The sequence below is a fragment of the Hemitrygon akajei genome, chromosome 6, assembly GCF_048418815.1.
Source record: "Hemitrygon akajei chromosome 6, sHemAka1.3, whole genome shotgun sequence".
Lineage (NCBI taxonomy): Eukaryota > Metazoa > Chordata > Chondrichthyes > Myliobatiformes > Dasyatidae > Hemitrygon > Hemitrygon akajei.
The window spans coordinates 180,212,800-180,230,961 of record NC_133129.1 but is presented as its reverse complement, the minus strand read 5'-3'; the positions used below and the strand labels follow the sequence as shown (position 1 = coordinate 180,230,961).

General features: G+C 43.1%; 1 protein-coding gene across 1 annotated transcript in view; it reads right to left on the bottom strand.

Annotated features, from left to right (window-relative positions):
* Positions 1-18,162, bottom strand: part of LOC140729730 (doublecortin domain-containing protein 1-like) — a 537,877-nt gene that overhangs the window by 24,709 nt on the left and 495,006 nt on the right. Inside the window, exon 38 of the mRNA XM_073049855.1 lies at positions 10,822-10,972. Coding sequence (XP_072905956.1) covers positions 10,822-10,972 — 151 coding nt within the window. The remainder of the gene's footprint in view (positions 1-10,821; positions 10,973-18,162) is intronic.

Genomic DNA, 18,162 nt, shown 5'->3' with positions numbered 1-18,162 from the left:
GACCCAGTACTCATCGTCCATCCTTCCTTTATACACCCAACTATTGCCGAGTCATCAGAGAATTTCTGCAGATGATGTGACTCAGTATTGTAAGTCCAATGTATACAGCGTAAACCGCCATAGACTTCATAACTTCATACCCAAAGACTTCAGAAATACAAGAGATCCTGCTAGAAATCCAGACTTGACATCATCATCATCATTTTGTGCCATGTCATATGATCAGAATCAGAATCAAGTTTAATATCATCGACATTTGTCACAAAATTTGTTAACTTGGCAGCAGCAGTACAATGCAACACATGATAAATGCAGAAGAAATAAATAGATGAATTACAGTAAGTATATATATATATTAAATAGACAAATTTAAAAATAGTAGTGTAAAAACAGAAATAATAAAAAAAGTGAGGTAGTGTTCATGGGTTCAATGTCCATTTAGAAATCAGATGGTAGAGGTTCCTGAATCGCTGAGTGGGCCAGCAGACTTCTGTACCTCCTCCCTGATGGTAACAATGAGAAGAGGGCACGTACTGGGTGATGGGGGTCCTTAATAATGGATACTGCCTTTCTGAGGCAATCTTGGTCTCAAATCCAGAGTAACATGTACAAAATGCTTGAGGAACTCAGCAGATCTGGCAGTATCTATGGAAAGGAATAAACAGTCAGTGTTCTGGGCTAAGATCCTTCATTAGGACTGGAAAGGAAGGGGAAAAAGCCAGAAAAAAAAATAGGGAGGGGGTAGAGTACATAATAGCAGGTGATAAGTGAAGCCAGGTGAGGGAGAAGGTAGGTGGATGGGGGGGGGGTGCGAATTGAAGTGAGAAGTTGGGAGGTGATAGGTGGAAAAGGTAAAGGGCTGAAGAAAGAGGAATCCGATAGGAGAGGAGAGTAGACCATGGGAGAAAGGGAAGGAGGAGTGGCACAAGAGGGGGTGATGGGCAGGTGAGGAGAAGAGAAGGGGTGAGAAAGGAGACTAGGTTATCCTCGAGGAAGGATGAATAAGATCTATGAGCCTTGTTTGCTTTCTACGGTGCAGCTAGTGAACAGATTCAATTTAAAATGTAAATGTAAGTAATGGGAAAGGAGTAATCAACATACTGTAGCTGCTTCAGCACTGCCCAAAGGCATGCATTGTACTGATGTGATTAATTTTGGAAGCTTGCCAAAAGGTAATGCAATTTATATGGGGCTTGCTTATTCCTGAGTTTGACACTGCACATTTATAAATGAGTACTGATGGAAGTTCATCCATTGCTTCTGTTGAGATTGAGATCTCCCTTATCAGCCATCAAAACAACAGCAATCACAGTCATGTACAGAACATATTGAGCAGACTACATTACCATGGTGATAACAGCTTCTGTTCTCATGCAATAGCATGCACTAGATTGCGGCTTCAGTGTTATCTGCCTCCCTTCAAAACGTCTTGGTCTGAATTATCGAGGTTGATAAAGAAGGTGGCATGTTCCGTCTGGGTAGCCTCCAACTTCCCTTTCTGGTAAACAAAATCCCTCGTCCCACCCTCTTCTTCTTTTCTGCACTCAGGCCTCTTACCTCTTCTCACCTATCTATCACCTCCCCCTGGGTCCCTTCCTCCTTTGGTTCACTCTCCTCTCCCATCAAATTCCTTCTTCTCCAGCCCTTTACTTTTTCTACCCACCTGGCTTCACCTATCACCTTCTAGCTATCCTCCTTCCTCTCCCCCACCCACCTTTTTATTCTGGCATCTTCCCCTTCCTTTCCAGACCTGATGAAGGGTCTCAACCCAAAAGGCTGACTCTTTATTTATTTTCAGAGATGCTGCCAAACCTGCTGAGTTCCTCCAGTATTTTATGTGTGTTGCTTTGGATTTCCAGCACCTGCAGGATTTCCTGTATTTATAGATTGCTGTTCCACTGCTCGAGAGCTGTACAAAATTATGGTTGGCCTCCACATGGAGTACAGTTTCAGATGCCACACTGCAGGAAGATCACAAGCCTCCCTTAAGGGGGTGGATTCCCTTAATGGAGAACGCCTGAGCGTTGTCTATTTAATGAGGGGAGGCTGATGCACGGGTAGCCACCACACAGTCCTTGACAGATCAGGGTCAGGGTCCAGTGGCATGGAGTGCAAGACGACTGGGGACCCTGCATTGTTGCAGCCTTCTGTTATGCTTTGAAACACCAAAACTAATTTTTTAAAAAACACAGGAGCCCTGGGATAATGTGTGCTTCGTCTTTACTTTGGGCGAAGTCTTTACATATGGCGTGGTTGTGTGATGATGTGTGTCATTCACGCACTTTTACATATAATCCATCATGCATTGTGTAAATAACAAAGAAGCTTAATCAAACAATATATTTACAATATGACTTAGATATTACTGAAATATTAAATACCCCCTGCTTAGTTATAAACTCCAACTCAACATAGAGTAAATTTTACATTGTCCCATTCAGGTCTAAAGACTTAACTGCTCTGGAGGATTTCTTACACTGGTGGGACAACATGCTCCTGACAAGGGGGGGTCACTCTGCTTGGCAGATGAGACTCGTGGCTGAGAAACAATCTCAGGTTCTGGGGCATCCTCCATGCTGGTTGTAGGAGTTGACTCTGGGACTGCAGGAAGTGGTTCTGACAACTCTAGACTAGGACTGCTTGTCTAGGATTGAAACATTGAAGCTTCTTGTTTGAGGAGACAGTTTCTCTCAGCTGTTTGAACTGCATGCTCGTTCTGAGACTGGGTTTGAGGAGATCCTAACATGGGCACAAGGGACAACCCAGGAACAGCATAGCTGGTGAGTTGTTGGTTGCGGAGGGTGCTGCATTGCAACATGCAAGGAGGGAATAGGTGAGCTTCTGAATCAGTGTCAGTGTAGTGTGTTCTGCTGACATTGTCTGCAGTGCATTCTTTAAGCTCTGAATAAACCTTTCCCCCAAGCCATTTGTAGCTGGGTGGTATGGTGCTGATGCAAAATGTCTTATTATAGGAATGACTGAAACTGTTCCACCACAAACTGTGGTCCATTGGCACCGAATAAATGTTCTGGATCACCAGTCCTTGAGAAGAGTTTTCTCAACACCTCAACAGTGTGTGACACTGTAGTGGAGGCTATTGGGAATGCTTCTGGCCACTTTGTAGCTGCATCCACTACTACCAAGAAATTTGTGCCTACAAACAGTCCAGCAAATTCCGCGTGAATTCTCTGTTAGGGCAATGCAGGCCATTCCTAGGGATAAAGTGGTGCTACTCTTGCCATCTTCTGGACATGTTGGCATCCCGATCAGTGTACGGCAAGCTGCTTGATCTGCTGATCTATTCCAGGCCCCTAGACAAAACTTCAAGCCAGTAGTTTCATTTTGATCATGCCTAGATGACTGGCATGTAGCTCCTCCAACACTTTAGCTCTCAGTTTGAATGGTACAACAATCTTCAATCCCCACCCAAGTTGATCCTGGTGCTGGTAAAAACAGCGGAACTGGGATTTCTGCTGCATATTCCAGACTTTTTGCATGAGTGACCATGTAGATGTGAGACAGTATGGGGTCTTTTCTAGTTTTCCTTTTGGATAAACTCTGCCACTATAGGAAGACTTTCAATTTGCTTTGGGAGAATATGTCAAGAGGAGTGTCATCTTTTGTAAAATATTTAGGTGTTTCCTTTTCCAACAGTAAACAGGATAATCCATCAGCATTTCCATACTTATGTATCCTCTTGAATTTGATCTTGTAATTGTGTCCTCCATGAAACAGAGCCCATCTCTGCATGCGTACTGCTGCTGTTAGTGGAACAGCCTTCTGTGAATTAAAAATGGACACTAGTGGTTGTTGATCAGTAACAAAGGTAAACTCTCTCCCATACAGGCACTGGTTGAAATGTTTTACACCCCAAACCAGAGTCAAAGCCTCTCTGTCAATCTGTGTGTCATTTTCTCTGCATTGATTAGGGAACACGATACAAAGGCACTTTCATCACTCAAAACATGTGACATTCGCCACTTTCATCATAAGGTGAGGCATCACAGCCAAATTTCACTGGACAACGTGGATCATGACGTGAGAGGACAGAGTCTGATGTCATCACTCCCTTTGTCCCTTGGAAAAGCACTTCACATTGCTTTGTCCATTGCCATTTTTCCCCGATCTGTAGCAATGAGTTCAAGAGGTGGAACACCATAGCCAGGTTTGGCAGGAACCTGTAATAGTATTGACAATCCTAAGAAGGATTGAAACTGTGACACCTTTGGCCTTGGGGTGTCGACCACTGTTTGAATTTTCTCAGCACACTTGGGTAATGATTGTGTATCAATGGTATGACCTCAGTAAGGAAAGCTTCATTTCAAGAGTTCATACTTGTTACAGTGAGCTCTGAGTCCATAATCTTCTAATCTTTTTAACACTGTCTTGAGATTTTGGAGACGTTCCTTGTCATCTTTACCAGAAACAATGATGCATCCAGGTAACACTGAGTGCCTGGGCAGCCTTGCAGCACCTGGTCCATAGCTTTCTGCCAGAGTGCAGGTGCAGGTGCTACTTCAGAAATAAGCCTACTATAGTGATAAAGCATGCTGTGTGTGTTTGTGGTGAGAAAATTCAGCATCTTATTCCATCTCCATCTGTAGGGAGGCCTGAGCTAAGTCCACTTTGCTGAAGTGTTTTCTTCTAGAAAGGTTTGGAAAGGTATCCTCTGTCCTGGGCAGAGGGTATTGATCTACTTTCACAACTGGGTTGCTGGTGACCATAAAATCACCACAGATCCCTACAGACCCATTCTTCTTGGCTACTGAGACCACTAGCGTTGCCCATGGGCTCCACTCAAACTTGGAAAGTCTTCTTTCAGTCTCCATGCGATCTAGCTCACTGGCCACTTGATCACGGATGTTATAGGAACAGGATGGGCTTTGAAAAACTTGGGTGTGGCATTTTCATTTAATACTATTTTACTCTTGAAAAGTGTTTATCTTTCCGATGTAGCCAGTCATTTCTACTTTTTCTTTTATTTATTATTATTATTGTCACTCGGCACTCACCGCTTATGAACCTGTGAATTTTGTCTGTTATCTGCCTTTTTTTAACTGGAGCGTCTCACTACGATTTAACAGATAGGTAGTTGTCTTGGGTTCATTTTCAAACTTACTCATCGCCTCTGTTATGTTTTGTGACTTCAAAACTAATCAAAAGTGAAAGATGATAGCTCAGGGATAACAAATGCTTCATTCCTACTTCTTGCGAGGTGCTCAGATATGACATGGTGCATGTCATTCCTGCACTTATACTTCCCATACTGAATTACGTAAACAACAAAGTATGCTTAATCGAACAATATATTTACAATGTTACTGAAATATTAAATACACAACACCTTCCTCCGTCTTCACTGCCATTCACTCTTCTGCCAGCTCTAATGTTGAGGCCTTCATTGGATCGCTCGTTGTCTGAAAGCTCCCCCTTGACCTTATCAGTATGCATGAAAATACCAGGAGCTAAACTCCAGAGAGCATCGCTCTCGGGATCTCAGAAGCTCACAAGGCTCTCCAACACAACAAGGAGATGATCCTCAGAGATGTGATTACACACTACCAGCCCTGATGAAGGGTCTCATCCCAAAACATCTCCATAGATGCTGTCAGGCCTACCGAGTTCCTCCAGTATTTTGTGTGTGTTACACTACAGGGAAGATCTGGTGGCATTGGAATGGGAATACTTACTTGGACTATTGAGTTCAGTTCTGGTCACCTCATTATAGAAAGGATGTAGAAGCTCCAGAGAGAGTGCTGCCTGGATTAGAGAGCATGTTTTATGAGGATAAGCTGAGCAAGCTGGAGCTTTTCCCTTTTAAGAGGATGATGAGAGGAGACTTGATAGAGGTGTACAAGATGATAAGAGACATAGATAAAATGACACAAAGCTGGGTAGTAGTGTGAAATATGAGGAGGATGTTAGGAGAATGCAGGGTGACTTGGACTTGGGTGAGTGGGCAGATGCAGTTTAATGTGGATAAATGTGAGATTATCCACTTTGGTGGCAAGAACAGGAAGGCAGATTACTATCTGAATGGTGTCAAGTTAGGAAAAGGGGAAGTACAACGAGATCTAGGTGTCCTTGTTCATCAGTCACTGAAAGTAAGCATGCAGGTACAGCAGGCAGTGAAGAAAGCTAATGGCATGATGGCCTTTATAACAAGGGGAGCTGAGTATAGGAGCAAAGAGGTCCTTCTGCAGTTGTACAGGGCCCTGATGAGACCACACCTGGAGTACTGTGTTCAGTTTTGGTCTCCAAATTTGAGGAAGGACATTCTTGCTATTGAGGGAGTGTAGCGTAGGTTCATGAGGTTAATTCCCGGGATGGCGGGACTGTCATATGTTGAAAGATCAGAGCGACTGGGCTTGTATACACTGGAATTTAGAAGGATGAGAGGGGATCTGATTGAAACATATAAGATTATTAAGGGATTGGACACGCTAGAGGCAGGAAACATGTTCCTGATGTTGGGGGAGTCCAGAACCAGAGGCCACAGTTTAAGAAAAAGGGGTAGGCCATTTAGAACAGAGTTGAGGAAAAACTTTTTCACCCAGAGAGTTGTGGATCTATGGAATGCTCTGCCTCAGAAGGCAGTGGAAGCCAATTCTCTGGATGCTTTCAAGAAAGAGTTAGATAGAGCTCTTAAAGATAGCGGAGTCAAGGGATATGGGGAGAAGGCAGGAACAGGGTACTGATTGTGGATGATCAGCCATGATCGCATTGAATAGTGGTGTTGGCTCGAAGGGCTGAATGGCCTACTCCTGCACCTATTGTCTATTGTCTAAAATGGATAGCTAGAGAGCTTTTCTCAAAGTAGGAGTATTATTTCAGCATTTCAAAAGGTGGTTTGGAGAGGTACTGTGCACTGATAACACACATTTGAGGCTAAAGTTTCATTGCTGTGATCTACACCAATTAGGTAAGAAAATTAAAATGTATTCAGTAATTGAGTTAGTCATCTTACCTCATCAGAAACTTAACCTTTGAGTCCCTAACTGTTACTACTACGCTTTTGTTAGGAAAGGAATGAAACACAGGCATTAGTTCAACTGTATTTTTATGAAAAATGTGCTTTAGCATCATAAAAACTTAGAAAGCAGAAAAGGATCCTATCAGACCCATCAACCTGCACCAATTCTTTCAAAATCAATCCAACTTGCCCAGTTCCATTGCCTGCAATATGTACTTATTTAGCGATAGAGCACGGAAAAGGCCCCACTGGCCCAAAGAGCCCCACCGCCCAGCAACCCACATATTTAATAATCACAAAACAATTTGCAATGATGAGTGAAAACATGCAGAAGCTGGGAATCCAAAGCAACACCCAAAAAATGCTGGAGGAGCTCAGCAGATCAGGCAACATCTATGGAAATGAATAAACAGTCGATGTTTCAAGTGAGACCCTTCTTCAGGACCAACTAACATACTTATTGGTACGTCTTTGGAAAGTGGGAGGAAATCAGAGCACCCGGAGGAAACCCTTGCACATATGAAAAGAATGTACAAACTTTCTTACAGAGGGTGCTGGAATTGAACTCAGAACTCCTATGTCTCTGAGTGCTTCGAGTATTTATTCAACTTCCTACCATTGAATCGACACTCATGGCTGAGTTATGTTTACAAATCCAACAACATGTTATGTGAAACTTTATATTGACCGTGGTTCTTTTGACAATCAGAATAAATTTGGTTATTGACTCTGGAGTTTCTATTTGCCTCTGCAGCATTGCATAATAATGAAGGGTAAGTTATAAGACCACAAGATATAGGAGCAGAATTAAGCCATTTGACCCATTGAGTCTGTTCCATTATTTCAATATGGCTGATTTATTTTCCCTCTCAACCCCCAATCTCCTGCCCTCTTCCCGTATCCCTTCATGGTTTGACTAATCAAGAATCTATCAATCTCTGCCTTAAATGTACCCTATTACTTGGCATCCACAGCCACCTGTGGCAATGAATTCCACAGATTCACCACACTCAGGCTAAATAAATTCCTCCTCCTCTCCATTCTAAAAGGACATCCCTCTATTTTGAGGCTGTGTCCTCTGGTCTCAGGCTCCTCCACCATAGGAAACATCCTCTCCACATCCACTCTATTGAGGCCTTTCAACATTTGATAGATTTCAATGAGGTCAGCCCACATTCTTCAGAATTCCAGTGAGTAGAGGTCCAGAGCCATCAAACGCTCCTCATATGACAAGCCTTTCAATCCAGAATAATTTTTGTGAACATCCTCTGAACTCTCTCCAATGTCAGCACATCCTTTTTTAGATAATGTGCCCAAAACTGCTCACAATCCTCCAAGTGAGGCTTCACCAGTGCTTAGCAAAGTTGCTGGTTGTGGACTACAGGAGGAATGGAGACAGGCTAACCCCTATTGACATAAATAGATCTGGGGTTGAGAGGGTGAACAGCTTTAAGTTTTTTGGCATAAACATCACCGAGGAATTCACGTGGTCTGTACACACCAGCTGTGTGGTGAAAAAGGCACCACAGCACCTCTTACACCTCAGATGGTTGAAGAAGTTTGGTATGGGCCCCCAGGTACTAAGAACTGCCTACAGGGCCACAATTGAGAGCATCCTGACTGGCTGCTTTACTGCCTGGTATGGGAACTGTACTTCTCTCAACCGAAGGACTCTGCAGAGAGTGGTGCGGACAGCCCCGCACATCTGTAGATGTGAACTTCCCACTATTCAGGACATTTACAAATACAGGCATGTAAAAAGGGCCCGAAGGATCATTGGGAACCTAAGTCACCCCAACCACATACTGTTCCAGCTGCTACCATCTGAAAAAATGGTCCGCAGCATTAAAGCCAAGACCAACAGCTCCAGGACAGCTTCTTCCACCAGGCCATCAGACTGATTAATTCATGCTAATACAGTTGTATTATGTTAGCAAACACGAGGAAATCTGCAGATGCTGGAAATTCAAACAACACACACAAAATGCTGGTGGAACACAGCAGGCCAAGCAGCATCTATAAGGAGAAGCACTGTCGATGTTTTGGGCCGACAGTGCTTCTCCTTATAGATGCTGCCTGGCCTGCTGTGTTCCACCAGCATTTTGTGTTATGTTATATTGACTGCCCTATTGTACATACTATTTATTATAAATTACTATAAATTGCACATTGCACATTTAGACAGAGATGTAACGTGAAGATTTTTACTCATCATGTATATGAAGGATGTAAGTAATAAAGTCAATTTAATTCAATTCAATTCAATTCAATATATTCCAATCTATGTTATGTCATGTCTTGCAATTAACATGTGGGATGGTATCATAATGCCTAACGAAACATTTTTCAGCAGCAGTGATCAGAAGATGAGGGCTCTATTCCCACTGCTGTCTGTAAGGAGTTTGTACGTTCTCCCTGTGACTACCCGAGTTTCCTTTGGTGCTCTGGGTTCCTCCCACATTCCAAAGACGTGTGGGTTAGTCTTTGTTTATGTATAATTATTCATAAATTCTATCGTATTTCTTTATTTTTTTGTGAATGCTTGCAAAAAAATGAATCTCAAGGTAGTATATGGTGATATATATACTCAGGGGCCACTTTATTAGGTAGATGTCTACACCTGCTTTTTAATGCAAATATTTAATCAGCCAATCATGTGGCAGCGACTCAATACATAAAACTTTGCAGATGTGGTCAAGAGATTCAGTTGTTGTTCAGACCAAACTTCAGAATGGGGAAGAATGGGGCATTAACCATGGAATGATTGTTGGTGCCAGACGGGGTGGTTTGAGTATCTCAGAAACTGCTGATCTCCTGGGATTTTCACACACAACAGACTCTAAAGTTTACAAAGAATGGTGCAAAAAACTAAAAAACATCCAGTGAGTGACAGTTCTGTGGGCATGAATGTCTTGTTAATGAGAGAAGTCAGAGGAAAATAGCCAGACTGGTTCAAGTTGACAGGAAGGCGACAGTAACTCAAATAACCACCCGTTAAAACAGAGATATGCAGAACAGCATCTCTGAATGCACAAGATGCAGAACCTCGAAGTGGATGGGCTAGGATGCAGAAGTCCATGAACATACACCCAGTGGCTGCCTTATTATTTTCAGGAGGTACCACTAATAAAGTGGCCACTGAGAGTACGTTCTTTGATAATAAATTTTCTTTGATTTTTGAACCCCTAACTTCTAAAATCCAAAGCAGATTTTCAGCATTACCCGACTCCCTCCTCAACTTTCCAGACGGTTGAACAATCTGCTGAGAAAGGAATGTCACTGGGTTTGTTTCCACTAAAATAACATTTTATGGCCATAAGATGTAAGAACAGAAATAGACCATTCAACCCACTGAGTCTTCTCCCCCATTCCATCATGGCTGATTTATTATCCCTCTCAACTCCATTCTCCTGCATTCTTTCCGTAACCTTTGATACACTTACTAATCAAGAACCTATCAACCTCCACTTTAAATATACCCTATGGCTTGGCCTCCAAAGCCGTCTGTGGCAACAAATTCCACAGATTCACCACCCTCTGGCTAAAATTCCACCTCATTTCTGTTCTAATTATCTCATCCTCATGGTCATGAATTGTTTAAAATAAAAGTGTATTATAACCAAAAACATAGTAATTATACATTAGGCCATGTCATGTGTCTGATTTAAGCTCTTTAAGTTGAAACGTGTGTGTGCACAGACTATCAATTAGTGTGCCAGACAATATAAAGCAGGCTTTATATTCCCTGTTCTGGCTGATAAAGCCCATTAATTTAAGGGGCAATGTGTATGTCAGCACTATTTTTCATCAGCACTCCAGCACGTACAGGATGTCGATATAGTACCAACCTGCGCTGGTCAGGAATGGCTCCCCCAGGGAGACGCACACCACCATGTCTCGTTCTATTCTTTCCCACGAGGTGATCTGCTCTCCATCAGGACTGAACAGAACCTTGGCTGCGGATCTCAGCTTCAGCCGCATTGTGCAGCTCTCCAGCAGCTAGGGAAGGCAAAGAACAACTCTAAATACTCATCACCATGACCAAGTAACAGAATTAACACACACTAAATGCTGGAGGAACTCAGCAGGTCAGGCATCTTCTAAACAGAGAAATAAACAGTCAACGTTTCAGACCAGAAGGGAATGGGGCAGAGGACAGAAGAAGGAGGTTGGGGTAGGGGAAGAAGTCCAGGCTGGCCAGTGACCAGGTGAGACCAGGTGAGGGGGAGGGGATGAACTAAGAAGCTGGGAAGTGATAGGTGGAAAATGTAAAGGGTTGAAGATGAAGGAATCTGATAGGAGGGGAGAGTAGACCACATGAGAAAGGGAAGGAAGAAGGGCACTAGAGGGAGATGATGGGCAGGTGAGGAGAAGGGATAAGGGTTGAGCCAGAGTGTTAATAGAGAAAGAAGAAGGGAGTGGGGGGAAAGAAATGAGATTTCTTCATTTAGATAATGAGAGAAATAAATGTTCGTAGCATCATGTTGGAGGCTACCCAGACAGAACATGCTCCTCCAACCTGAGAGTGGACTTATCATGGAAGTAGAGGAGGTGATGGACTGACATGCAAATGGGAAGTGGAATTAAAATGGGTGGTCACCAGGACATCTCACTTGTTGAAGTGGACGGAGCAAAGGTGCATTTTATAGTAATATTTCAGAAGCGACACACGGCAGTTTAGTGGTTAGCGTAACGCTTTACAGTGTCAACAACCTGGGTACAATTCCCACCACTGTCTATAAGGAGTTTGTACATTCTCCCCATGACCACATGAGTTTCCTGCAGGTACTTGGTTTCCTCCCATGTTCCAAAGACATATGGGTTAGGGTGAGTAAGTTATGGGTTTGTTATGTTGGCACTGGAAGCATGGCGATATTTGAAGGTGACCCCCCATCCCCAAATTCCAAAGATCACTATATGGCTCGACGTTGAGAAGTAATGTTACAAATAAAACTAACCTTCCTTTAGGTCATGCACCGACATTCTCCATCAAGGGAATAGCATCATGTTTGACTCGAGTGATTGTAATACTACTAGCTCAATATTCAGTTCCACTGCATCTCCTCAGAAAATGAAGGAACCCATCAAGACTTGGACCAGACCAAAGAATGGGTTGGTAAGTAACAAGCAACATTTACAATACAAAGTGCCAGGCAATCATCATCCCCAACATGAGAGAAATTAACCATCCTTCCATAAAACACACACAAAATGCTGGAGGAACTCAGCAGGCCAGGCAGTATCTATGGAAAAAAAAGTTCAGTTGACTTTTTGTGCCTAAACCCTTCAGCAGGACTGGAGAAAAAAAGCTGAGGAGTAGGTTTGAAAGGTGGGGGGAAGTGAGAAAGAAACCCCAGGTGATAGGTGAAACTTGGAGGGGGAGGAATGAAGTAAAGAGCTTTCCATGACCATGATTGATCTTGGCAAATTTTTCTACAGAAAATGATGTTCCACTGCCTTCTACTGGGCAGTGTCTTTACAAGATGTGTGACCGGCTGGCATCAGTGGACATATAACCAAGACTTGTGATGTGCACCAGCTGCTTATACGACCATCCATGACCCTCTCCCGTGGCTTCACGTGACCCTGATCGGTGGGGCTACGCAGGGGCTACGTCTTGCCCAAGGGTGAGCTTCAGGCTAGTGCAGGGAAGGAGTGCCTTACACCTCCTTTGGTAGAGACGTATCCCCACCCCACCACCCGAGAGATGACTATCCTGAGGCAAATGACTCAACTGTTGAGACTCCAAATCCTTTTCATCAGCTATATGAAAAGAGTCAGAAGTATGATAGAATATTGTTTGCTGGCTTGGATGAGAGCAGCTCTCAAGAAATGGGACACATGCAAGGCAAAAAAATAAAGATTGAAGTTTAGTCTTATTTGTCACATGTACATCAAAACATACAGTGAAATGTGTCATTTGAGTCAACAATGTATACAATCCAAATGTGTGCTGGGGGCAGCCCACAAGTTTCATCACGCTTCTAACACCAACATAGCATGCCCACAACTCACTAACCATAGCCCACATGTCTTTGGAATGGGGGAACAAAACAGATCACCCAGACGGAATCCAGAAGACCATGGGGAGACTTACAGACAGTGACAGGAATTGAACCTCAGTGAACCCCTGTCGCTGTAAATCATAATGCTAACCATTAGGCTACTGAGCCTCCAGATTCCAGCATTCGCCACCTCTAGTGTGGCTACATCATAATCAATATGAAATTAAGTTACAGATGACTCCTTTTCCACAGGCTAAATAGCTGCTGTGTACACTGTCCAGAGCCATAGCTGACCCAGATAGTCATCTTTGTTATTCTGTTTACAGTTGATGCTGATGGACGATGTACTATATGTCATCCACCATCACAGGTAATATATAGACATAGATATAGGAGCAGAATTAGGCCATTCAGCCCATCAAGTCTGCTCTGCCATTCCATCGTGGCTGATCTATTATCCCTCTCAACCCCATTCTCTGGCTTCCCCCTGTAATCTTTGATGCCCTGACTAATCAAGAACCTATTAACCACTGCTTCAAATATACCCAATGACTCTCTCCACAGCCGTCTGTGGCAATTAATTCCACAGATTTACCAGTCTCTGGCTAAAGACATTCCTCCGCATCTCTGTTCTAAACAGACATCCTTCTGTTCTGAAGCTGTGTCCTCTGGTCCCAGCTACAGCAACCCATATTGTAATGAGTCAAGTCTGACACACAGGGCAATGTGTATCACACTGAACCACAACAGATACCTATATCTATTACACAGAATGACAGCTGATGCACATTGTAATCTGTATTCATGGGAGTCACAGCATACGTGTGTGATATATAAAGTAATCGGCACTGTATTGAACAACAGCTGAACATGTAGTAATCTATATTGTACTGAACTACCAGATCGCACACATATTAACCTTATCTTGCACAGAGCATTAGGTGCAGTAGAAAGCATCTATTGTTCCGGGTCGCAGCTGACATGAATAATAATCCGCACTGCTCTGTGCCGGAGCTGATGTATGAAGTAATCTGCATGAAGTCATCTGAGCCATCCTTTAAGCACATTGTAACTTGCATTACATCATACCACGCTGACAGGTATAGGGACCTACATTGCATTCAATCACAGCTCAGGCATACTGTCATCAATAATGAACTGAGCCCAGCACACACTTTATTTTATTTTATTTAGAGATTTAGAGGACGGTAATAGGCCTTTCTGGCCCAATGAACCCATGTGCCCAATTACACCCATGCAAGCGATGAGCTGTCTTTGGAAACTGGAGCATCCAGAGGAAAGCCTTGTGATCACTGGGGTGTGTGGCTGAAGAAGGTTCAAACCTTTCACAGAGACCAGTGGGAATTGAACCCAAGTCACTGGTGCTGTAATGGCATTACACTACTGTGCTGCCTTAGTTATCTAGTACCTTAGTTATGCAGTCTGCAGAGCATCATGTCTGATGTGTATCGTAATTGATATTGCCCCAAGTCACGATTGATGCTTAGGTATTCTACAACGTACTGAGCCCCGGCTGACATATGAAGCAATTTACATCACACCATTCCAGAATCGCAATCAGGTTTAATATCACCGGCATATGTTGTAAAAGTTGTTGTTTCGCAGCAGCAGTACAGTGCAATACATAATAACAAAACTATCAACTGCAATAAGGAATATAGTTTTAAAAAATAAATTAAATAAATAGTGCACAAAGAGAGCGAATAAAATACTGAGGTGGTGTTCATGGGCTCACTGTCCATTCAGTAATCTGATGGCGGAGGGGAAGAAGCTGTTCCTAAAACACTGAGTGTGTGTCTTCAGGTTCCTGTAGCTCCCCCTTGATGGTAGCAATGAGAAGAGGGCATGTCCCAGGTGATGGGCGGTCCCGAATGGATCAGAGATGGCGTATGTAATAACTTATAAAGCCAAAGTCCACAACTGACATATAAAGTTATCTACACTGATAATCTAAACTGCACTGAGCTACAACTCACAAATACATGCATCTGTATTGAAGAGTCATGAGTCTTGATGAAGGGTTGAGACTCATGAGATCCAGAGAGAGCGTGACCAGGTAGACATCGAGATGTTTAAGAGAAGTTTGGATAGGTACATGGATAGTAGGGATATGGAGGGCAGGACATTGGGAGTTGTTAGTTTAAATGGTTTTCAGCATGCATTAGATGGGCCAAAAGGCCTGTTTATGTGCTGTCTTTCTCTATGACTCTATGTTTCCTCCCATGAGTGAGTCTTTAATGAGGGGGCATAGTCATTAGAGGATGGACAATTAAAATTAAGTACATAGAGATTTCATTTTGCAGGGGGATTGTCTACCCCAGAGGAATGCAGAGGTTGGATAATTAGAAATATTTAAGGTATGAGTGGACAAAAGAATGGGGAATATGAGGAAGAGCAAACTGAACCCAGCATTGATATGGAAGTTGGTAGGTAGGCTCCAATGCGCAGGAAAGATAAAAGCTGCAGAGGCTTGCAAACTCAGACAGCTCCACCTGGAACATTAGCCTCCCCGCCACTGAGGACATCTTCGAAAGGTAGTGCTTCAAGAAGACGGCATTCATCATTAAGGATCCTCACCACGCGGGATATGCCCTCTTCTCATTGCTACCATCAGGAAGGAGCCACAGGAACATTCAATGTTTTAGAAACAGCTTCTTCCCCTCCAGCATCAGATTTCTGAATGGTCCATGACCCTATGAATACCACCTCGCTATTTTTGCTCTCTTTTTGCACTGCTTTTTTAAAATATTAAACGTTCATGTATTGCCTTGTACTGCTGCCTCAAAACAACAAATTTCACGACAGTTCTGGACAGCCTGCAAGTGTCGCCAGGCTTCTGGTGCTGACGTAGCACGCCCACAACTCACTAACTCCATCCATACGTCTTTTGGAATGTGACAGGAAAGCAGAGTGCCTGGAGGAACCCCACACAGTCATGGGGAGAACGTTCAGACTCCTTACAGGCAGCAGTGGGAAACAAACCCCAATCTTACCACTGGCACTGTAAAGTGTTGCAGTAACTGCTGCGCACCAGGCACCGATACGAGGTACCGACTCACCACTGACGTACATTGTTCAGAATCACGTCACATTAGTATAGCGGTTAGTGCAATCATTTTACAGTACCAGCGATCATTCATCAGAGCTCAAATACACTACTGCCTGTAAGGAGTCTGTACATTCTCCCTGCAACCCCATGGTTTCCTCCGGGTGCTCTGGTTTCCTCTCACAGTCCAAAAAAGAGATTCATTTAGAGTTAGTAAGTCATGGGCATGCTATGTTGGCTCTGAAAGTGTGGCAACACTTGTGGGCTGCCACCAGTGCATATTTGGACTTAGTTTACTGTCTGTTCTGGTGTACACGTGACAAATCTCATGGTAATCTATACTGCGTTGAAGCACTTCCACACATAGAGTATTTTACTTACACAGAATATAGCTGGCATCTATAGGACTCAACACTATACTCAGCTCCACCTGAAGCTTATAGTTATATGTAATTCCCTGACCGCAGAATCAGATTCAAGATAATTTTCACTGATATTTGCCATGATATATGTTGTCTTGCGGCAGCAGTACAGTGCAATACATAAAATAACCATGTGTTACAGCGGTGGTCTGCAGAACAGAGCATCTCTGAATGCACAACATATCGAACCTTGAAGTGGATGGGCTACAGCAGCAGAAGACCATGAACATACACTCAGTGGCCTCTTTATATAGGTGCAGGGCACACTTAACAAAGTGGTCACTGAGCGCAGATGGCCATATGCGTCAGCTACTGATCAGCACAATATAGTTTACTGTATGTAAAAGATGTGATAGGGCAATAATGGTTAAAATAAGCATAAGCTCCCAACCGTTGAGCACATCTACATGAGACGTTGCTGTAGAAAAGCAGCATCCATCATCAAAGATCCTCACCACCCAGGCCATGCTCTTTTCTCACTGCTACCATTGGGTAGAAGGTACAAGTGCCTCAGGACTCTCACCACCAGGTTCAAGAACAGTTACTACCCCTCAACCATCAGGCTCTTAAACAAAAGGGAATAACTATACTCCTTTAAGGACTCTTTTATCTTGTTATTTCATGCTTGTTATTTATTATCTGCACTTGCACAGTTTGTTTACAGTTCACAGTCCCGTTTACAGTTACTGTTCTATAGATTTGCTAAGTATGACGGCAGAAAAAGAATCTCAGGGTTGGATGTGGTGACGTATGTACTCTGATAATAAATTTTACTTTGAACTTTGAAGCTGCTGCTCAGCTGCATATAGATGGTTGTATATATTTAATGTGTCCCAGCTCCATATAAATAACTACAGGTGTCATCTGTGTCTTGGGATATTGTTCATTACTATGTACTTCTGTTGCAGGCCGCTGCAAAGCAGATTAAAATTTGTGGCAGATATGGCTCAGTGCAATATTGATTACTGAATCTGTCAGCTGTGAATCAGTTCAATGTTGATTTCAGTATCTGGGAATTGTGACTCACTGCAGTATAGATGATTATACATGTCAGTTGTGGCTCAGTGGAATATAGATAACTAGAACACAGAGCATAGAAGAGCACAGGACCTTCGGCTCACAGTGTTGTGCCATCTTTTAACCTACTCTAAGATCAATCTACCCTTTCCTTCCCACATAGCCCTCTATTATTCTATTATCCATTTAAGAATCTCTTCTATGTCCCTAATGTGTCTGCCTTTACCACCACCTCAGGCAGTGCATTCTACACACCAATCACTCTCTGTTTAAAAAGATCTGCTTCTGACATCCCACTATACTTTCCTCCAAACACTTTATAACTATGCCATTATCATATTAGCCATTTCTACCCTGGGAAAAAGTCAATGGCTGCTCACTCAATCTATACCTCTTATCATCTTGTACACCTCTATTAAGTCACCTCTCATTCTCCTTCACTCCAAAGAGAACAGCCCTAGCTTGCTCAACCTTTCCTCATAAGACACACTCTCTAATCCAGGCAGTGTCCCAGTTAATCTCCTCTGCACCCTCTCTAAAACTTCCACATCTTTCCTATAATGAGTCGACGAGAACTGAACACAATACTCCAAGTGTGTTCTAATCAGGGTTTTATAAAGCTGAAACGTTACCTCATGGCTCTTAAACTAATGAAGGCCACACACCATACATCTTTTT